This window comes from Topomyia yanbarensis, chromosome 3, assembly GCF_030247195.1.
Source record: "Topomyia yanbarensis strain Yona2022 chromosome 3, ASM3024719v1, whole genome shotgun sequence".
Lineage (NCBI taxonomy): Eukaryota > Metazoa > Arthropoda > Insecta > Diptera > Culicidae > Topomyia > Topomyia yanbarensis.
In genome coordinates this window covers 314,104,674-314,128,400 of record NC_080672.1, presented here as the reverse complement: position 1 = coordinate 314,128,400, position 23,727 = coordinate 314,104,674, and the positions used below count along the sequence as shown (strand labels likewise).

General features: G+C 39.5%; 1 protein-coding gene across 2 annotated transcripts in view; it reads right to left on the bottom strand.

Moving 5' to 3' along the window:
- Positions 1 to 23,727, bottom strand: part of LOC131691395 (uncharacterized) — a 956,846-nt gene that overhangs the window by 152,547 nt on the left and 780,572 nt on the right. The window contains exon 4 of one of the 2 annotated variants that reach the window (XM_058977754.1): positions 11,813 to 11,905. The exons of the other annotated variant lie outside the window; for it this stretch is intronic. Coding sequence (XP_058833737.1) covers positions 11,834 to 11,905 — 72 coding nt within the window. The 3' untranslated portion in view covers positions 11,813 to 11,833. Of the gene's footprint in view, positions 1 to 11,812; positions 11,906 to 23,727 lie in introns of those variants that run through there. 2 annotated transcript variants of the gene reach the window in all.

Below are 23,727 nucleotides of genomic sequence, written 5' to 3'. Positions count from 1 at the left end.
TTATTTTTGACTCCTCCCGTTCAGAAAAAAATGTGCCGGGCCATAATTTAGTAAAAAAATTGTTTTGGCCTAATAGTAAATCGTGGTATTTAGCGGAATGATCACCAAAACCTCGCCTTTTTTACCTACCCCATGTCAAGGATAGACTAAAAAACCTGTTTTAATGCACCTAGCGGTGCAATTGTGCCTTTCTCATTTCTCTAAACTATGGCACGGAGGCTTTTTATGTTCAACATAATTGTGGAAATGTCCATTACATTCTTAGTACACTTTGCACTTATACACAATGGCATGCCAGCCACGAACTTGATGAGCTACGTGTCGACGGTGAAACACTTGAAACAAAAAAATATCATACTCCATTAGCCTAATCAGCATTAGATCAATGTTATCTGCTTGCTAACTAATTTTGTCATACGGAGGTGGGTATGTGAGGAGGGCGAAAGTCCCATGAACGAACGACTCCCCAGCTTAAATTTGTATGCTTTGTGATATAGTGGTGGTTTAAAAATGATGGGGTTGAAGGGGAGGGGTATGAGGGCTGGATGGGGTGGTGGTCTGAGGGGCGATTTAAGGAGATTTTTAAAGGAGGGGTGTGAACAGTAGAGGGAGCGGGGGTGTAACCCCTCTCCGTAAACCATCAACTACGCCCCTGTTAAAATCCAGAAACCTTATGCGAGTCGAAAAAAAAATTTGGCCGGGATTAGGTTGACGTTTTTCAGAGTGATTGCATAACCTTTCTATATGAGAAAGGCAAAAATTATTTAAAAAAAAACTTTTCCCTGTCCAAACTGATTTTTTTCAGTGTATTTTGAACGAAAACTAAACCAATGAAAGTTATAATCAAATCGAATTTGGTATGCGTTTGGCATATTACCCTGGTTACCTGTACCTTACCTGTATCAATACTCATTTAACAGTACTATAAAACTAAGGCCTTAAAGCAATCTAGTAACAACAGTGGTGAAGTGCAGTTCTATTAAAATTATCATTATAGAGTAATTGTATAAATCAAAGTTAAACAAAATCATGTGCTGTGTAAAGTTAAACAATCCGAAGTTTAATCGTAATAATTTACGTCCGGAAGTCACCACCTTGGATTTCAACATGGCGTCAGACGTAAATTTTTGTCATCTACTCGTCAATACCATTTCGAAAATACCCAGCCAGTCTAGATTCTAGGCTGTGAACTCTGGACGCTGCACTCTTCACGCTGTATTCTGGACACCGGGTTCTGGCCTCGATATTCGGTGCTATGGACTCTGAACCATTGTCTCTGGGGTCTTGATTGTGGGCTCTGGAATCAGAGCTCTAAACTCTGAAGTCTGAAATCTGCAGTCGAGAGTCTGTATTCTGGACTCTTGGATCTCCCCTCGGGACGCTGGATTCTGGGTTCTGGTCTCTGTATTTTGGACTCTTCACTCTTATAGCTGGGTGATAGATTCTTGGCGCGAATTTCTATACTATGCACTCATGACTCTGTATCATAGGCTCTGGTATCTGGGATCTTGATCCTTCACTCTGGAATCTGAACTCTAGACTTTGGACTCTGAGCTTTAGGCTCTGCACTCGAGGCTCTGGATTCTGGGCTGTGGACTCTTCGTCGGGACTCTGGACTCTGGATTCCGGTCTCTAGGCTCTGTGCTCTGGACTCTGTGCTCTGAGCTCGGGACACTGGGCTCAGTATTTTGGGTTGAGGACTTTAGTCTCTGGACTCTGAACTCTGACTCTGGATTCTGAGCTCTCGTCTCGAGATTCTGTGCTATGGACTCTAGACTTTAGACTGTGGTTTCTGAGCTATGGGCTCTGGGTCTTGATTCAGGACATTGGACTATGAACTGTTGACTCTGGATTCTATACTCTGGACTATGCACACTGCACTCGGTAATCTGGATTCTGAACTCCGGACTCTGGGTTCTGGTCGCTGGGCTATGGAATCTAAACTCTGGATGATCGAATCTGAGCTCTGGATTCTGGACTCTGAGCTCTGGAATCTAGGTTCTACACTCTGTTCTCACTGTTTTGGGTTAGGGGCTCTGGGCTCTGAATTATGTGCTGAGGAATCTAGGCTCAGTATTTTGGGATAAGAACTCTAGACTCTGGTTTCTGGGCTCTGTACTCTAGGTTTTGGCGCCGGTGGTTGAGTGGTAAGCGTGACCGCCACTCATTCCAATTTGTCTGGGTTCAATTCCAGCCGAGGTCGTTGAGATTTTTCTGAGGTGAAAAAATCTGTGGTCACGTCTTCCTTCGGAAGGGAAGCAAAGCCGTTGGTCCCCGGTCTATGAGTTTGGTGGATCGATATCTAGTCCAGATAGTGAAGTCACCTCTCTGGCGCCGGTAAAGAAGAAGTGATCCAACTTCTATACTCTTACTAACAAAAATATCCTCCTCCTGTGATACTTGTGGAGTGCGCAGTAGTATATACGGCCTCTAGCAAAAGTAAGTATCGGACTAATCAATCCTTCCCTTTCTTTCCGCGATCTACGTTTGGGCCTGGCCGGCGCTGGTATTGATCACTACTTTAGGATTACCAGGAGTTGCACATTGAAAGATGTTTCGCTACTCCCTCAAGCTCAAGCTCAAGCTCTGGGCTCTGGACTCTAGGTTTTGGACTCTGGGCTCTGGCATCTGAACTCTGAACTCTGGGCTCTGAACTCTGCGCTGTGGACTCTGAACTCTGCACTCGGAATTTTGGATTCTGGACTCTGAGCTCTGTCTTCGGAACTCTGGGTTCTGATCGCTGCGCTATGGACTCTAGACTCTGCATTCTCGACACTGAACTCTGGATTCTGGACTCTAGACTCGCCTCAGTATTTTGGGTTAAGGTCGCGACTCTGGATTCTGGTCTCTCTCCTCGGGACTTTGGATTCTAGTCTCTCTTCTCGGGACTATGGACTCTGGCCTATGGAATCTGGAGTCTAGGTTCTCTCCTCGGGATTCTGGGTTCTGGTCTCTGGGCTATGGACCCTGAATAAAAATACACTGAAAAAAATTCAGTTTAACAAGAAAATAGTTTTTTTAATAACTTTTTTTCCTTGAAAGCGCCCTGTTTGAATTCTTGATGGTAGGTAGGGGACATAATTATCTATCTTGGAACAAAATTTCATCCCAATCATAGATGGTTTTTTTGGTACATCGACTTTAAATTGTTAAAATCGATTTTTTTCGGTGTAGAAGTCGCTGAAGGATTTTTTTAACATTTTTATTCAAAAGTTTTACTAATTTTGTGAAAATCACTCCCACAACATTTTTTTGTGGGATTTGTCATTTTTAGACTATAGTCATTTGAAGAAAAAAATGGCAAAAAAGTTTGACCCTTTTCAAAAGACAGTCTACGTCACTTTTGGAAAAACAAAGTATGCAAAGTGGTTTTCTGCGACAAAGTCTTCATGTATAGAAAGTTTCATTCAAATTTGAGAGGGTGCTGCCAGCTCTGAATACGATTTAGCGCGAAATTCATCCTAAAAGTCTTGTCCACATTTCCATAGTTCTAAGCTTCTATTTATGGTACTATGCAACCAAGCTGGTACGGGAACGAATTCAAGGTATTGGAACGAATTCAATTTTTTTTGCAAACTTAAAAGAACTGATATTTTATTTTGGGATTTTTTTTTTTTTTATTCATTTCGTTTATTTGATAGGCACAAATGCGTTAGCTTGGCGGTGCCAAATACTTATGTTTTTACATTTTGGATATCTTAAAACTAGGAGGTTACAATGTTGAAATATTTTTTTTACAAAGGAAAAAAAAAGTTTACAGCTATCTTAAGACTAGAAATAAGATTCAATATACAAGAGAGGGCCAAACGATTTTTTTATGAAAAAATTTAAAACAAGGGATTCACTTTGATATACAAGAGGGGGAGTAATAGTATTTTACGAAATATTTTACGGTTATCTTAAAACTAACAATATAGTTTAGTACACAAAAGGGGGAACAAATATTTATGAGAAACTTCACAGAAATCTTAAAACTAGGGATTCAATTCTATTTACAAGATGGAGGACAAGAGTTTCAATAAAGAGTAAAAATTATAGCTATCTTAAAACTAGGAATACAAAATACTAATTTGAATTTTTTAACTAAAACTTATGCTTGGTCAAGATATTCAGAGGGTGGCTTATTTCCGCATCAGTGTAGCAGCAGTTGTATCAAGGACAGGGGAGAGACAGGGAAAGAAGAGCAAAACTTGCATCTTTCGCTCGAACGGGGGGGGGGGGGGAAGGGGGATCAGCGAAACAAATTTGCGCCTCAGTCTAGTAAGTCGTCGAGTACCGGATTGGCGGATGGTATTCTTCGGACACGCGCGGAATCCTTCAAAACTCATCGGAACTCGAGTCGCTCTCGCTTCAGTTTCCTTCTATGCAGGAGTAGTGGTAAGGGCGACGGCGGTTACATAGTGGCACTCTGGAGCTGATCGGTTCCACAAGGCAGGAGGAAACTCTAAAAACGATAAATAAAAGAGAGGGGCTAAATTGGGATATTTATCGTTTTTATGAAGGTATAAATAAGGGACATATAGGGGAAATCACGAGTTGCCAGCATATCTCGGACTGGTACATTGGGTGGTCTACCTCGGGCCCGAAGGGATTCCTTTAACTGAGACCTGGCGTCACAATACCCGGCGCATACCCAGACAACGTGCTCGATGTCGTGATAGCCCTCGTCACAAGCGCACAGACTACTCTCCGCAAGCCCAATACGCCGCAAATGCGCATCCATGGTGTAGTGATTGGACATAAGTCGGGACATTACACGAATAAAATCCCGACCCACATCCATCCCCCCGAACCAAGGCTTCGTTGATACCTTTGGGATAATCGAATGTAGCCATCGTCCAAGTTCCCCGTTGCTCCACGAGGTTTGCCAACTGTTGAGCGTCCTCTGACGACAAATACTAAAAAATTCGTTGAAGCAGATTGGTCTTTCGTATATGTCACCATTTAATGCGCCCGCCTTTGCTAATGAGTCGGCCTTTTCTTTGCCCGGGATAGAACAATGAGAGGGAACCCAAACAAAGGTAATCTGATAAGATTTTTCAGATAACGTACACAAGGACTCCTGTATCATCCCCAGAAAATACGGGAGTTGCTTTTTTGGCTTCACCGCATGAAGAGCCTCGATAGAGCTGAGGCTGTCCGAAACGATAAAGTAGTGATCTGTGGGCAGAGTGTCGATGATCCCAAGGGTGTACTGAATTGCAGCTAACTCTGCGACGTAAACTGAAGCGGGATCATTGAGCTTGAATGAAGCGGTGATAGTATTGTTGAAGATACCGAAGCCAGTGGACCCATCGAGATTTGATCCGTCAGTGTAAAACATTTTGTCGCAGTCGACTTCTCGGAATTTATTATAAAATATATTGGGGATCACCTGCGGGCGTATATGGTCCGGGATTCCACGAATCTCTTCCTTCATGGATGTGTCGAAGAATACAGTAGAATCAGAAGTATCTAGGAAACGGACACGGTTGGGATTGTACGAAGAAGGATTGATGCTCTGTGCCATGTAGTCGAAGTACAAGGACATAAAACGGGTTTGAGAATTAAGCTCGACGAGCCTCTCGAAGTTTTGAATTACCAACGGGTTCAGAATGTCGCATCGGATGAGCAATCGATATGAGAGTTCCCAAAATCGATTTTTTAGCGGAAGAACGCCCGCCAGCACTTCGAGACTCATCGTATGGGTCGAGTGCATGCAACCCAAGGCAATGCGCAAGCAACGATACTGGATTCTCTCCAGTTTGATGAAGTGTATGTTCGCAGCGGAGCGGAAACAGAAACACCCGTACTCCATCACCGACAATATCGTTGTTTGGTACAACCTGATCAGGTCTCCTGGGTGAGCACCCCACCATGTTCCAGTTATTGTTCGGAGAAAATTGATCCTTTGTTGGCATTTCTGTTTCAGATACCTAATGTGACATCCCCAGGTACCTTTAGAGTCGAACCAGACCCCGAGATATTTAAATGTGAAAACCTGGTTGATCGTTGCACCCATTAATAAAAGCTGGAGTTGCGCCGGCTCACGCTTCCTAGAAAAAACAACCAACTCAGTTTTCTCCGTGGAGAACTCAATACCCAGCTGAAGAGCCCAAGCAGACAAATTGTCCAAGGTATTTTGTAATGGTCCTTGCAAGTCGGCAGCTTTGGGCCCTGTAACAGAGACCACCCCGTCGTCTGCAAGTTGCCTTAGCGTGCATGAATTGGCAAGACAATCGTCAATGTCATTCACGTAAAAATTGTAGAGCAGGGGACTTAGACATGAGCCCTGGGGAAGACCCATGTAGCTAAATCGCGATGTTGTTAAATCGCCATGCGAAAAGTGCATGTGCTTTTCAGACAACAGGTTTAGCAAAAAGTTATTTAAAATTGGCGAAAGACCATGCTGGTGCAGCTTCTCTGACAGAATGTTGATAGAAACTGAGTCAAAAGCCCCCTTAATATCCAAGAAGACTGATGCCATCTGCTCTTTGTTAGCATAGGCCATTTGGATTTCTGTAGAAAGCAACGCAAGGCAATCGTTCGTCCCTTTGCCTTTGCGGAAGCCAAATTGTGTATCTGACAGTAAGCCATTTGCTTCAACCCAATTGTCGAGGCGAAACAAGATCATTTTCTCGAATAACTTCCGAATACAGGACAGCATTGCAATCGGCCGATACGAGTTGTGGTCGGAGGCTGGTTTTCCTGGTTTTTGGATGGCGATGACCTTCACTTGCCTCCATTCATAAGGGACAATGTTACCCTCAAGAAACTTGTTAAATAAATTCAACAAGCGCCTTTTTGCAGTGTCAGGCAGATTCTTCAGCAAGTTGAATTTAATTCTGTCTAACCCTGGGGCGTTATTGTTGCACGATAAGAGAGCAAGTGAGAACTCCACCATCGAAAACGATGTTTCGTTCGCGGTATCGTGAGGAGACGCGGCGCGGCACGTTTTCTGTACCGGGACAGAGTCCGGACAGATCTTCTTGGCGAAAGCGAATATCCAACGGTTTGAATATTCCACGTTCTCGTTGGTACTATTACGGTTACGCATACGTCGAGCCGTACCCCAAAGAGTGCTCATCGCTGTTTCTCTCGTTAACCCGTCGACGAACCGGCGCCAATAACTGCGTTTTTTGGCTTTCATTAGACTCTTCATTCGCCTTTCTAACGACGCGTACTGTTGATAGCTAGCGGGTAACCCGTCTTCCCGGAAGGCCTTATATGCAGTGGACTTTTCCGCGTACAGCTCTGAGCACTCTTTATCCCACCACAGGGTGGGAGACCGTCCATGGGTATTCGCGCTGGGTACTGGTTTAGTCTGAGCTTGATTCGCACTGTCGAGAATCAAGCCAGCCAAAAACCTGTACTCTTCCTCCGGAGGAAGTTCTTGAGTGGATTCGATTTTAACGGATATCGCGGTCGCGTAACTCTTCCAATCAATGTTCCGTGTGAGGTCATATGAGACATTGATTGTTTCCGATGGTCTTGAACCGTTAGCAATTGAAATCACGATAGGCAAATGATCGCTACCGTGGGGATCAGGGATCACCTTCCACATGCAATCTAACTGTAGCGATGTCGAGCAAAGCGACAAATCCAACGCGCTTGCGCGTGCTGGTGGTGTAGGAATCCGCGTCATTTCTCCCGTGTTTAAGATGGTCATGTTGAAATTATCGCAAAGATCTTGGATTAATGTTGATCTATTATCATCATGAAGACAGCCCCATACCGTACCGTGCGAGTTAAAGTCTCCCAGAACTAGCCGCGGTGCCGGTAAGGATTCCGTGATATTACAAAGCGTTCGGTGCCCTACCGAGGCTCTAGGAGGAATGTAGATGGAAGCAATGCAAAGGTCTTTACCTTTGATTAAAACTTGACAAGCGACAATTTCAAGGCCTGGTGTCGAAGGGAGGTTAATTCGGTTGAAAGAATAGCACTTTTTGATCCCCAAAAGTACTCCTCCATAGGGGTTTTCTCGATCCAGACGAATTATATTAAAGTCGTGGAAGTTGAGATTTATATCGGAAGTTAACCAAGTTTCACATAATGCGAAAGCATCACATTTTAAACTATTTAGTAAAAAATTAAAGGAATCGATTTTCGGGAGGATACTTCTGCTGTTCCACTGTAGAACAGTGATCGAATCGGTGACCTCGTTCGATGACTTAGCCATCGAAGGATACGATCGCTGCAAGGAGGGGCCATTTAGTAGTCAACTGTTTCAAAAATGTTTGCACCATAGGGAGAAAATGTATCAGAATGCTTTTAAGAGGATCAGTAACATTGAAAGCTGTGAAAATTAAGTCCACTATGTCAGAAAATTTCATTAGTCCGCTACTGGACTGAGTATCTGTTTGAAAAAAGGGGACACTTGGGGTTTTGGATGTCCCTGGAAGTGGTGGGTACTCCTTGTTAGAATTAATATTTCCAAGTCCTGGAGCAAATTGCTTCGGCTTTTGTGCATCACTTCCGTTGGATTTATTGGTTGTAGATGGCGCACTCTGAGTGGACGACACCTTGGCACCCTTACGAGGCAATGTAGGGGAGGCTGGATTTCTCCTCTTCCTGGATTCCCCTGGGTTAACCAAAGATGTTCCCTCTCGTGGGTCGTCAGATTCTTGCTCAACGTTAGCCAAACCAGCATAGGGATTTTCGGACAGGACAGATGGCGAAGCATTCTTTAGCATTTCTGCATAAGAACGCCTTGAGCGTTCCTTAAGGGAGCGCTTAATTTTATCCCCGCGCTGCTTGTACGCAGGACATGATTTAAGAGCATGTGAAGGGCCCCCGCAGCAAATACACTTTTCAGTTTCTTTGTCGCAAGAGTCATCCTCATGCTCTCCTTCGCATTTGCCGCACCGTTTTTTATTGCCACAATAAGTGGCTGTGTGGCCCAACTGCTTGCAATTGCTGCAGCTCATGACCCGCGGTACAAACAGGCGAACTGGTAGGCGAACCCTGTCAAGGAGGATGTAGTTGGGAAGAGAGGACCCGGCGAATGTCACCCGAAGCGAGCCTGATAGAGAGTAGGTAGTCTTACCTCCTTCGGTGTTTGCAGTATACAATTGTTTGCATTCTAAGATCTTAATCTGTTCAAGAGAGGGGTCCTTAAAGCAGCCAACCCCGTGCTCCAACAGTTCTTCGCATTTCAGGCCCGGTTCGGACACTACCCCATCGATTTCACAGGCCACACAAGGCACGTATGCTTTAAATTCCCGCGTAAAGCGCTCACAGCAAGCAATCGCGTTTGCCTGGCCGAGATCACTCACTAGAACACGTATCTTGTTTGCCCGAACACGTGTTATCTGAGTTACGGCCGGGTAATTAGCAGTCAGATCTCGAGAAAGTTTTAATATATTAACCGGTTTCTCTCCGGTCCGAAAATATACCACCCATGGCCCAGAGGAACCTTCTGGGTACTGCTTTATACGGGGAGCAATGCGAGTAATAGGGGGATCAGGGACTTCCATGATTACATCAGATGGTATTTCGCCCTCGGCCATTTAAGCACGAGGGCAGAGCGTTATATAAACGAGAATGTGTCTTATTATTTGATTACAAGGTAGAGTAAAAGTAGGGAAAAGGAAAGAAAGGCAACGAGGAAAAAAATAAAGCAAAACTTATCTGTAAACAACGTCGATTGTTCCGCACCAGCGAAAACAATGTACTGGATTTACTGCCGGCACCAGCAGAATGGTAGCTAACGAACGAACAAAGGATGACCTTGAATCACTGAATTTACACACCGAACACCACTGTGAAATATAACGATCCGTTCCGTTCAAAGGTTGGGAGACGTATGTATTTTGGGAATTGAATTTAAGCCGGTACCAGTACAGCATTTCATACAAAATTAGCCCCACCACTCTTTACTTTGCGATTCTTGGCGTACAATACTTGGATTAAATTGTCTATTACCGATACACATCCCGATCAAAAACACATAACAAGAATGTTTCAAAACTATATCTCCCGTTGTTACTTGTTATAATTTTCTGTTATTTTAACTACTAACGAGACCAAATTTATAATACAATATGTTACGAAAATTGCATTCTGTTATAAGCTTGTTATTTCATTCTGATCGGGATTTGTGTAGTCATAATTGTGGCATATAACTTCACTAATAACGATCATTTTTATACATTAAATGACTTAGTTTGCACTCATATACGAGAATGGTAAAGAATTCCGATAAAAATTGCATGCTTATACGATTTCTGTTAGTCATCTTTATACGACACCTGGTTAACTGGGAAATTTAATGTCCAGCGTGACTCTGTTTTAAAAATCCCTTTCGGTCGGTTTTATTTTGGTAAATTTTAGTCATTTTTGAGAGAAAAACTGGAAAAAATTTCGAGAATAGCGCATTCAATGTTGATCTGTAGCATATCAGTTGTTTGCTATTTGTCGGTGTAGGCGAAAAAATTAACCTAGTACCAGTCTTCCCATGAACATCGACAAGTTTGCACCCATGTACAAAACTTCGTGCACGCGTTCAACCTCAAACATGCTTTGCCTTTGTGTACAGGTTCTCATCGAACACCGAACCCAAGCGAACGATGTGCAAACTTAGGTTTAAACATCGTGTACGTACACCATGTGCGTACATAAGAAAGGTACACACAAAACAGAATGAGTCAGTGCTAGTGATGATGGGTGAGAGAAAGAGAAAACTGGTATCAAGAATCTATGTGTACGAACACCGCGTACATACATGGATTCGGTTGTTCAGACGAACATGTGCTCGTGTTTTGGTACACATTAGCGCGTTCGAGTTTTCTCACGAATTGATGGTGTAGGATGAGCACCATGAAGAAAAAATTTAAGAACAATTGCATGTGCGAGGCAGCCGATCGACATTTACGTTTTCGCTAAGATTCGTCTATCAATAAATCGATGGTCACTACGGTCGTATGGCTTGTTGCCTCAACTATATAGGCAGAAGTTCTCCCTAATCTTGTTTAAAAACATATGGAAGCAACCAGTCTACAACCGATATTGCTTGAAATGGGGTCTCTAGGCTCTTCTCTGGTTGCGCATAATAATATGTTAACTCAATCATCAAAAAAATAGCTATAATAAAAAACAATAACAAAAAAGTAAATGTAAAGGGCGTACTTCAAAATCTTGAATCGTTATTATGACGCATTTTGTTAGGAAATTGTGCACCTTCCTGCTTTTTATCCGTTGATTGCCCGGTGCCGACTATGATGGCAAGGAAACAAAATGGTTCCACGAAATGTAACGGAATGAAACAAGACCCAAAACGAGAGATATGTTCTAAAAGTGACGAAGCCATACAATTTGCCGTAGCTTCGTCCAACTGAAGAATTTTAGGTGGTTGTAAAGACAACACCTGAAAATTATTGAAAGTGAGACTAAATCGGAATGTGAAGATCTGTTGTACGAAAAATATTGGTTGGAATTAACGGAAAAGTTCGAATGCCTTTCAAAATGGGGGAAAAATATATCAAAGATAAAGATATACACACAAATCAAGAACAATGATTAGTTTCTCGAAGTTTCAAGAGAAATTTAACGAGTAATTAATTTTTAATACACCTGATATCAACATGCTAAAACAATGCACAAAGCAGACCAGAGAAAAGTGATAGGTTCTAATGTTGTGATTATTATTTCATCGTCGATCAGAACGGAAACTCAAGTGTCCATTATAACTTATAACTGAACTATGTGTGAGTGTTTTCATTACTGTAGCTCTCGAATGAATTACGTTGAGAAACACCACATAATGATCACATATTCAGGCGCAAAAAATATCATCGATGGCTACTCTCAGAATAGCAGATTAAAGTTGGGTACAACCTCAACTGACATACTCACCCTATGTTTTTTTATCTATCTCGACCACCTCCAATCTAGCATAAAAGTTATGCCCACGTAAAACCGTTCTTACCTGCAAAGAGAAAAAAACAACAAAAGTAAAAGTTAGTAAACAAACATTAGCTCACAAAATAGGTCACGTCAAAACAAAACACGTGCCCAACATTCAATAGTCAAAGCCACATCCAACTATCTCGAGCCCTCGTCAGTCACTGCCGGTGGTCAACGACTTCACTTAGTGCCCTGCATACCTCACAAGGCACCAACAACGGATCGGAATCGATTGCACCCAATGCGTTCTGGAATTAACATCGCATAACTGAGTATGTACGCATGGATGCGTGATGCCTATCGGGTACAGGCGAATGACACCCACGTGTCCAAACCGATCTACCGAGTGAGGATTAAGTTGTCCGCTGGAAGTCAAATCCTCCGTCACAATAATAATAACAATTTGAGACAGCCTGCAACCGACCAGTAGACCAATATTGCAATCTCGCAGAGTTTCACTCACCGCACCGTGCGTCGTCGCTTTCGATCTGACTTAGCTAATTGGCTGAACGAGCGTGAAATGGAGCGTTTGTTTTGGGATAACGGAAACCAGCTCTCGTAAACAGAGTAAAATTAAATTGCTGACAGTTGACAAACGCGACTCAGCAGTTTGCGAAATCGCTTCGTGGAACACCGGATACTTTGCCAATCGAAAATGACTGTCTTCCCCCCCGAAAAGAACTTTCGATCGAACAGATGTCCCCGCCTGTCGGGCAACGCTCGGTTTACGACCGGAAATCGGCTATAATTCTTTACGATTATTGGTTACGGTCCTGTCGGTAGTCTAAACAAAGATTTTGATCTGACCATCGATGAAGACATTTGGAATGCTTTGAACTACCATTCTTCTGTCCGTTAGAATTAGTTTAGCGATTGTTCGAAGCGATTAGAATTGATCTTCTCACACTTTGTCCGGTAAATTTGGGGAAAATTAAGACATTAGGAAATTGTGAACCGGCCACAGGTCGGTGTCTCAGCTGTAAGTTATCTCCGAATTATAGTAATAGGTCGCGAGTCACGGCCTAATTGGGGGGAAAATCATTTGTTTCTCCAACGGAAACGTGCCTTGGTTAGGCGATTTGTAGCCATTAGACTCGATTATCGGGTTTGGAGGGGTCATCAAATATGTAAACACTAGCCGAACTGAGTAACCTAAAATAATGTTGGGAAGGTGCATCATTAAAGAAATGGACTCACCATCAAGTCTCCCCAGCCACCAACCAGATACACATCTCAGGAGGAAACGAACCATTTCTTTCGTATTTTACCGCGTAATTAAATCATTTGCATACCAACGCTTCCCATTTCGGCCGCTGGATTTTACCAGCAGCGGGTCGATTTTTCAGCCATGGACATTTTAATTGATTTTAATAATTTTTCACAAACAGCATTTGATTGATGGTTTGCCGATTGGGGTCTTCACCGCCTTTGATCGGAGACCGCCAAACCCGGGGCCCGGAGTTTATCCGTCCGTCCAGTTCAGTCGAGAAAGAAGCCGTTTGACCGAACCGGTGTCGGTCGTGTCGTGAGTTATCGCGAAGCCAGCAACAGCGAATGGGCGAACACCTTGAACGACGAGTAGGTGAGGTGCACTGCCTTTTTCCGATGCACATTGAAAAATGATTATTTTCCTAATTCAATTAAGAGAAATGTTCGCTACGTACGATGGTGGCTCGGTCAAGGTTCGCGTGATGTTTGACGATTCCAGGGGGGATGGGAGGGGGCTGACGAGTCCGTGGCCGATGACAATGTTTGCGCTTAAGTTGAAGTTGAGAAATTCCCTTCAAATTTGAGTATGGTTTTTTGTCGGTGATTTCATGACATATTTTTGCAAATTATGCAAACGGAAAAATTTTCATATAAAGTGAAGTAATTCATGTATTGCGGAGTTGCAATCAATCAGTAATGTCAATAACCTCCAATAAAATTAAAATTATATCAGCACCAAGAGTAGTCAATTAAATATTGGGGTGTATCTTAATTTCTAATGCGGCAATACTCATAAACGTCACCTGTATGGAGTGGCAGTTTTGTGTCTCAAAACATAATAACTAGAAGCTGGATTCAATTTGATCATGTTAACCCCTTCATGCCCATGTTGTTTGTAAACAACAACGTTTTTAAACAGCTATAACTGTAATGGTAACAAATGTGACCATTGCCTTTCATTTGAGTATAAACAGTTACAAGGATCATCTCTAGAATTGAAGTTATTGCAATTAGTCTGATTGGATTGCGGTGGAGCAGTGCTGCCAGGGACAGTTTACAGCGACAACGGAAAATTATTTTTTTTAAATATCTTCGTTATGTTGCAATATTATTGAAAACTGATAAAACTAATCAATTTAGACTGGCTCTGGCCACGCTATCCACGCAAGTGGACTATTGTAAATAGTCTAGGAGAAATGCATTGAGCATTGGAAGGTAAAAAATTAACAGCTTCTAGCACTGCGAGGGAAGCACTTATCTTTATGAAAAAGGTTTTTTCGTGTTTCTTTACCCCACCGTTTTTAAGTAAAATTAGTTTTGAAACCCTACATGCACTAGAAAAAAGTTAGGCATGAAAGGGTTAATCACTGGTTCAAAGAACCCGACCCCGATTTCAACCTACAGACTTTTGACTAGGGAAAAAGTTTTGAAGGGTTAATTATTATTTATATGTCCAACTAAAAATAGCATTAACATGAGAAACGGTACTATGATACCGGCATTTTTAGAGATAATATCAGTTTCTAACCAATGTTGAAACCTTTGGATGTTTTGAACTCAGGAACTCTTCAGGGGTATGTCCCAGAACTGGAATACTATATGGTGGATAACATTATAATCCTAGACATATGGATCTCAAGATTGTGGATATTGGCTCAGAAGTTTGTTTCTTACATTAACGTGACCATCTGATTATTTGACTTCGTGATGGACATTTACGGTTACCAGAGAACCTCTTCTGGAATGATCACTCCGTCAGAAATCGCATGAAATTTGACACCCATATTGGATTCTATTGACCTTTACAAAAAATATTTCATTAATATACCGCCTAAAATGTGGATTACAGGAAACCAAATGAGTCTACAGTGTCCCACAAAGTCTATATGTAAATGTGTTTTGCATCGTATCGGTCTGTTAAATGTTAGGTAGATCCACTAACTATTGCCTAGTCCTCTCGTCCCTTCTCGCTAATGAATCTTCCATTTTTTATTCCCGGATACTATACCTGCCACAATTTTCTAAGATGTCCCTCAGTTTCAATGTAAACTAGGGTAAGTTTAGAATTTCGTGGATTTAAATATGATAAGGTACCCGGGTACTCTGTCGAATACGTAATAGTGAAAACGGAGTAATCAGGACCAACGATCCTTCTGCCCTGGATAAGGAATGTGTGTGGCGATTAGTATGCTATTTAACGAAACACAGAGCTTGCGTTATTGAAGCTGCGAGAAAAACTACAAGGGGCAGGGGTTGCAGGTATGGTAAACGTAGAACTGTACTACTTCATATAAAATACTTATTTTCTTAGCACATTTATAGCCGTAAACACAAAGCCGTACTAACTGTTTTAAACCGGGCTAACTTTTAAACCGGCCTAAAATATTTGGTAAGCTTTAATCAAACGATGCTGTCATTTATATGGCTGCGTTCTGATCCGCGTTACACGTCAATGTTAAAAAACAACAAATTCAAGTTAAAGAAAATGAGTAAATTCATTCCGATATTTTCTTGCAGTAAAATAGCTTTTCTTCGTCAAATATCTCGTTCCATAGGGTTTGAGAACAATTTTGTCAACTTGTTGCCGATATGTTTCTGAACATAGAACTTTAACGTGTTGGATAGTTGAAAGTTGGCCGATGATGTGCAGTACTTTGTAATGACATAATATGCACAAATAAAAATAAATTGATGTACGTATGCATGTTTTTATTCAGTTTGAATAGGCGCTCATCGAGTTAGAGGTGGCTAAACCATCGGTTGTAATTGGTGCCATGATAGTTATTTCTCGACAAAAATATGATTACTGGTTAAAACCCAACTGTCAAAATTCTCCTTGAAAGGAAATTCCGGACAAACCGTCGCTGGATAAACACAGTTCATAGCAGTTAATGGAAGAGAAAATTTTTCTCTTTTGTTTACTGCCAATATCTGTGATTGGCGAGTAACGGTTTGTCCGGAATTCCCTTTCAAAGAGAATTTTGACAGTTGGCTTTTTAGCCGGAATTATATGTTTGTCGAGATTTCATACTTTGATTAAAAAATTGGTTTAAATATTTCAATTTGAATTTAAAATGAACTGTGAGTGTCATTCTAATTGAACATGATACCTATCGACGTGGGGGAGAACATTTATTTTCGTTTCAAGTAAATTTTTACAAGTTTGGAATAAAGATCAATTATCAATGAAGGACTGCGAATTAAAATTATACGCGTTTTTCAGCGAGGTTTAAATAAAAAGTAAACAAAGATCAAACAGAAAATTAAACTTTGACAGAATGATCATTTATATTCACGAGCGTTATATTTATTTTTTTTTGCACTGTGGCAGGCAGAATATAGATATATTTCAATAATGCATCAATGCAAATTGGAACGATTTATGCCAAAAATCGAAATAAATATATTGATCACCGTTGTGTTCGCAATAAATTTCAAAACATTTTGTATTCAGAAGTTTTATGTGATTTTATTCTTATTGAAACATTACACATATTTAAAATCAATTATTTACCCTTAGCTTAGGGTATTTGTGGAGCTAATTTCTAAGCTGTTAACATTCTGATTCAATTTGCTAACGACCAGTGTAAGTAAATTCATAAAATATTGCATTTTACGATCTATATCCAATTGTCATTTGTTTGGATCTATCCCCTAAAAACAATAATTTTCTTCCGTTATTTACTTTCTTTGATGTGTGATACAATAGATACATGGGCAATAATTCGTGGAAATATGTTATCGATTTATATTAACGAATTAAATGGTCCCGCTTATTCTCTTAGCGATAAGCAAAAAGAAAAGAATCAAAACAATTCTTATTGTAGTTCGTCGCTGTTGTGCTATCTTATGACAAACGCCATTTTGGGGTAAACTGAGTTAGATATGCCACATTACTTGTCTAAAAAATCTCTACAAAGTGGCGTTTACAGAATTTTGACATTCTGATTGGTTACTGAGATATAGCGAGAAACGTGCTGAGAAATTTTTAATTTTTTGCTTCAAATGACTGTGTCTGGGGATTGGCTCAAGTTATCTTTATGTATGAGATGTTTTTATATGTAAAACTATCTGATAAACACAATGGCATAATCATTTTCGAAACAAAAATGCGCGAAATGTGAGAAAAATGCAATTTTAGTTTTAAACTGGAAACATAGCATATTTGGCAACACTGTAACCAAAAATAACTATTTTTTCTAGAATCCCTGACTCATTTCCTTCAAAATGCCTCTCACCTATTGTTTATAGACCAAATAAAGCCAAAGATATGAATAAAAGCTAATAATTGATGATTTTTTGTATGGAAAATTTTCCATGCACGATTATGACACGCCATACAAATTTTGTCATCAATACACACCTATGACACGTGTGAGACCGACTTTTGTTTACATTTTTAAAGAAAACTCACAATGTAGTTAACCGATTTTCGTAATATTTGAGAGATTAATGCAGAATAGATAGAAGAATAATTTGTTTTCTTTGAATTGTTTATACCATTTATAAGTGTCAAGATATTCAATCTCAAACTTTAAAAATCGTTTTTCTCGAAATGTGCAAAATGGCGCTTGTCATAAGATAGCACAACAGCGACGAGTTCTGTTTCTAATTCGCAAAAACAGCTTTGATCTGAATTGATTGAATAGATCTCAATTTATCCAAACGTGCTCTACTGTAACCCTTTGATGTGCAATTGGAATCAAGCGTGTAGAGAGAAGGAAAGAAATTAAAAAATGCGGGTAGATAAACACGGTAAAAAACTTTCACATTTTATGAGCTGTCAAAAAATGGGTATTTTATTGCTTATAACAATTGGTGCTTTTTATTCATTTCACAACTACTCGATGAGATAATGTCAATGGATATACTGATATTAATCATGAGTGAAAAGACATTAAGAATTATTTTAAGCGAGTTAACCTGCAAACTAAGGTTCGTAGCGGAAGCTGCAAATTACCGGCCTGCATCTGAGTACGTGGCGCAAACGGAACATTTCAGCAATGCTCGTAAAAAACGACTGTTTAAACTACTGAGGATGTTGCAAATATGCGTTTGGCATTTTTAGAGCAGACGAAAGATCCAGCCATTAAAAATATATCCAGTTGGCGGTTTTATTTTGTTAAGTAGTTAAGGAGACAATAATGTGAAATGAATTTTATTCTATGTTTTTTTTAATTCAGAAATAATTCTATTGACAGTATTTTTCATTCTGACGCGATTTTCATGAATGGATATTTTTCACGTATTTTGTTGTAACAGTTCTGCGAAAAATAATAAATAAAACATACCCAGGTTGACGTACAAGATCTGTATTCATTTATGGATACGAACTCTTTACCCACTTAATGGGTTATTCCACTTTTATTAAAAATGCGTAGTTTTCTACGCATTAATTGGTATTTTATTGTATTAGTGTAGTTCGACAGTGCTTGTCTTTCCTACCTGATAAACTGGTTTATTTATTGCCATCTTTATTTCGAGCAAAGAGAGCCATATTTATCAAGAAGAAAGCCGAAGAGAGGATTGAAAATAACAAAATGTACGCAAGCAAGAGAAACATGACAATTTTTTGCATATTTTTGTCTTCTTCCGGAAACATGATGCTGCCATTTGCATTGCTGCGTTCTGATCAGCAATACGCGGCTATATTAGAAAAACTGTACAATAAAGTTAATTTAAAATTCACTGTTTATGCCATTTAATAGTCTGATTATTTCGAGAATTTTTTATTGCTCAATAAAATGGTGAATCTTGTTGAATGAGATTTATAACATAAGTATTGTATCAAATAATATAATTTTTTCGAGCAATTTCATCACAAGATGGCGGCTCTGCAGCATTTTCACCTCATGCGCGTTTTTTTGGAAGGGGTCCACGGTCGGAAATTTATCTCCCGTGATTTTTGACCTAGCGCCAAAAACTAAAGTTTTTCTGATTCCTTATGTCAACAGCGATGTACATAGGATTTTTTCGATATTTTGATTTTAAGCAAAATGGCGCAGTTTTGAGTGAAAAAACATAGAGAATGTCATAAAAATCTACACAAAATCGTTAATCAATAAAAAGGTAAGCAATAAAAAATTTAATCCTGCGTACATGACTAGAAAAATCAATTTTGAATATACTGTGAAAATTTCAAAGCGACCAAAAATCATTTGCTCGAGTTACATTTCCGGCCAGCAGTTTCGAGAAAAACGCGGTTAAAGTTTGCTGTACACATGGGTTATACTTTATACATAAGAAGCGTTGCGGCAAAATTGAAAATTATATTTTTGAATTAATTTTCGTTCTCCATGTTTTGGAATATCATTTTTACATACTAAAACACATTTTAGACTAATAAATAAAAAAATCGATTAATTTAAAATTCTACAGTGGAGTAACCGCTTAAACAATTTATTATTTAAGATCCATAATTGACTAAAACGTTATTTTGCTAATAATGGTGCATACTATCGAGAACGTTATAGAGTTGTATTGTTAGGCGCTAGCCACTTCAAGGGCTTGAAGAGCTTCTCTAACATTACACTTAGTAGTTTGTCAGTTCAGCCAAATTTGACTGTTCCAAATTAAATCAAATGCTTATAGAAAAAGAGTGTAAGCTTACATCTTTTGAAAAGTTTGTATCAGTTGCTGCTCTGCAACACATGAAAAATGCCATAAAAATTATTCATTTGCTTCAGATAATTATGTCGTCCATGGAATGGAAATCTGAAATTTTAGCCTGGTGGGGCTTATTATACCATCCTACCCAACTAGTCTACTAACCATGCATATAGAATTTGCCAGACCTACTTTGCTGAAAATGAAGTAATTCAAATTATCAGCACGACTACCCAATCAAGCCTGAAATATCAAAAGTCCAGTAATTTTAATTAATAAAAAATATGATTAGTTATTTCCTATAGTCTGCCATCTGTCTGATAATGAATTGACAATTATAAATTTACGAACTGAACCTGATACTGGATGCAGACAAAATTTTTTGGACCAATCGTTTTGAATTTTGCACAGTTCTTCTTCTTCTTCTTCACATCATTGCCCAGGCAACTACAAGAGCTTTTTGCAAACTGATAAATATTATTACTTTACAATAGGGTTCGTCGCGGTGCGGATGTGGGCGGTAAATGGATAGTCCGCACCGCAACCGCAAAAAATAATAAAACCGCACCGCTTACCGCAACCGCACTGCATTTACCGCACCGCTCCGCGCGGTAATGCGGTAAATGCGGTAAAATTCTGTATTTTTGAAAAATGTGTTGAAAAATTATTATTTTTTTTGAATAACCAAATATAATAAAATATTACTCTTATTTACACGTACATTAACTTTGACGGAATCCTCAGAATGTAACATTTATTAAAAAATTAAAAAAGTTGACACTTTGCAAGTTTGCGTACATTTTGAGATAAATACTTTCGAAACAAGGTAAATCTTAGCATAGCACTGAAGTCATATGAAATGTAGCTGTACTTAGGGTTGTGGTACCGGTAATACCAGTACCGAAAATCCCGGGAATACCGACCCATTTGTGGTACCGTAATCCTGGTACTGAAGAATAGCCAGTACCGGTATTTTCGGTACCATACAATTTTTTTTATGAAAAATATGTGGATTCTCTAGGGGGACATTCTTCAAAATATCGGTCTGCAAGATGACTTTTAATTATATTAATTACCTTCTATAAGTTAAACATTACTAGCTCCCGTTGTACTGAACGGAATGTTTAAATTCTTTATATTGTTATTATTAAATTTTAACGATCTTGTACTAAATTTCATAATATTCACATCTAGCGTAAGAGACGTAAAAATTTGCTATGATTTTTTTTATTAGCGACATTCTGATTGGTTTCCATTTTTTACTGGGTGGTGGCACGTAATAAGACTATGGTCTAAATCATGTCTTTGGTTTGCTCTTAAACCTTTATTTATAAAATAAAGAACAGCGATTTAGCAGCTAACAATTTTAGACTTGGTGAGCTACTCCAAATGGGGCGATTTGTGATTATTAGTGATAGGAAAATTCAGCAAAACTCCATAGTTTACAGGAAAGCAAAGAGCCTTGGTATGCATGTCGAAACCAATTTACAGCAAATCAAGAGACGAAAAGCGAGCAACCTGCTCGGATTTACTGCCATTCTCGCTTTGATTTACTGTTATTAATAGTGTTTCTTACTTTTACCATCTGTTAAAGTCGATAAAAGTCGCACCGCTTAGCAGTTATTGATTTAATAGTGGCCTAGATTTCGAAATAAAAGAAGGTGCCGCTTACGAAAAATATTTTCTGCTGAAATGAGTCATGCCATTCCGAATCAATTAAAAACAATAAACATGTTTTTTTGATCAGCACAAATCAATCATCTGAGAATAAGGTAATCAGTTTCAGCATTCAATTTCATTTTGAAGCTCTTTTCGAATTTAAAAAAAGGGCTTCAGTACCGTAGTACCGGTTCTCGACAAAAAGGGTCGGTACTGCGAACCCTACATGTACTTCATCATTATACATACAAAAACGTTCTTCCGCAGCAATCAATAGGAAAACTTTTAAGTTCTCCATATTAATCAAAAGTTCTCCAATTTAATCAAAATTCACAGTTCAGAAAATGTCATCGTAAACGATTCATAATTCCACGATTGTCAAGAGGAATCGAGAGAAATGATTCATTTTTAAATTGGATTCAATTGTTTTTCAATAATTGTATTGTGCATTTTATATATTTGAAAAGGTTCGCTTGTAAATTTTTAAAAGTGTTCAAAATATGACGTAAAAATACTGATGCCAAATTATATTGGACACAGCTTATAGATTTTATTTCTTAGTAACAGATTGTTTTATCATATTAGAATAAACAAAATGTAAAAAATCAAGTAGCGATAGGTCGAATACAGATTATATTCGGATTTATTTTCCAATCATTGTCAAGTCCATGGAAATTAGAGCAATCAAATGTTTATTATGTTTCCCTATTGTAAGGTAATAAGTTTCGTCGTTCTTTAATGGTAAAAGTCAAAGTTTTAATTCACTTTTTTATGCAGACTGCAGACTTATCAATTATTTTTTTAAGTGCGGTTGCGGTAATACCGCGCGGTAAATGCTCATTTCCCGCACCGCATCCGCAAGAAAAAGTGTCTTACCGCACCGCAGTTTTTGCGGTGCGGGTGCGGTAAATACCGCGCGGTTACGGTAAATACCGCAACCGCGACGAACCCTACAAATGACGCAGTTTTCGATTGCGCCTACCAATATGCAATTCGAATATGGTGCTAAAATTTATGAAAGCATCATGGCGGCCTTCTCGTTGTGGCTTATTCGTTGACAGAAGAAAGACAACGAATACAAATGCATCGATAACGCCATCTCGTTGTTGCAAATTTGTTTTGTTAAAGTGTCGACAAGCATTTTCCAAGTTTGCAAGTATTATGTTCTTTATATGATACTAATTGCAAACAAACGCTGACAGCTGCTTTCCACTATAGTGTTGAGTTACTTTCAACTAATAGTTGTCAAACATAATAGGCTCCACCTACTAACTATCGCTTAGAGTCGGTGTTGTTAAAAGGAAAATAATTCTTTTAGTCAACAAAACTACTTTTTACGGTTCGATTAGCAGCAACAAACAACAACAATCCATGGTCTGAAAAAATGCTTTGATACTTTCCTACAACTGATATTCAACCAAATAGATTAAAATTTTTCTTTGACATGTTACATATGTTGCTTGGGAAATGACCGTGCAGAAAAGTTTTTAGCGCTGAAGGTCCCGAAAAACACGATTTTTGCCTTTCTCATATAGAAAGGTTATGCAATCACTCTGAAAAACGTCAACCTAATCCCGGCCCGGAGGGCCGAGTGTCATATCCCATTCGATTCAGTTCGTCGAGATCGGAAAAAGTCTGTATGTGTGTGTGTATGTGTGTATGTATGTGTGTGTATGTGTGTGTATGTGTGTATGTGTGTGTGCATGTGTGTGTGTGTATGTATGTGCGTATGTGTCAAATAATGTCACTCATTTTACTCAGAGATAGCTGGACCGATTTGCCCAAACTTAGTCTCAAATGAAAGGTGCAACCTTCCCATCGGCTGCTATTGAATTTTGGATCGATCGGAATTCTGGTTCCGGAATTGCGGGTTTCAGAGTGCGGCCACACAGAAATTTCTCATAAAAACTATGGGAAAAATTAAAAATAGAATTTTTATTTTTGATGCTAAATGTATTCAAGGTGCATAAAACGTCGAGAGTTGATGCAAACACGAAAAAAATTTGACGAAGATTCACTTTTTTGGATTTTGCACATTTTTGCCTTTCTCATATAGAAAGGTTATGCAATCACTCTGAAAAACGTCAACCTAATCCCCTAAACCCAAATTTTTTTTTCGACTCGCTTAAGGTTTCTGGATTTTAACAGGGGCGTAGTTGATGGTTTACGGAGAGGGGTTACACTCCCCCTCTACTGTTCACTCCCCTCCTTTAAAAATCTCCTTAAGTCACCCCTCAGACCACCACCTCATACCCCTCCTTTTCAACCCTATCATCTTTAAACCACCACTGTATTACAAAGCATACCAATTTAAGCTGGGGAGTCGTTCGTTCATGGGACTTTCGCCCTCCTCACATACCCATCCCCGCA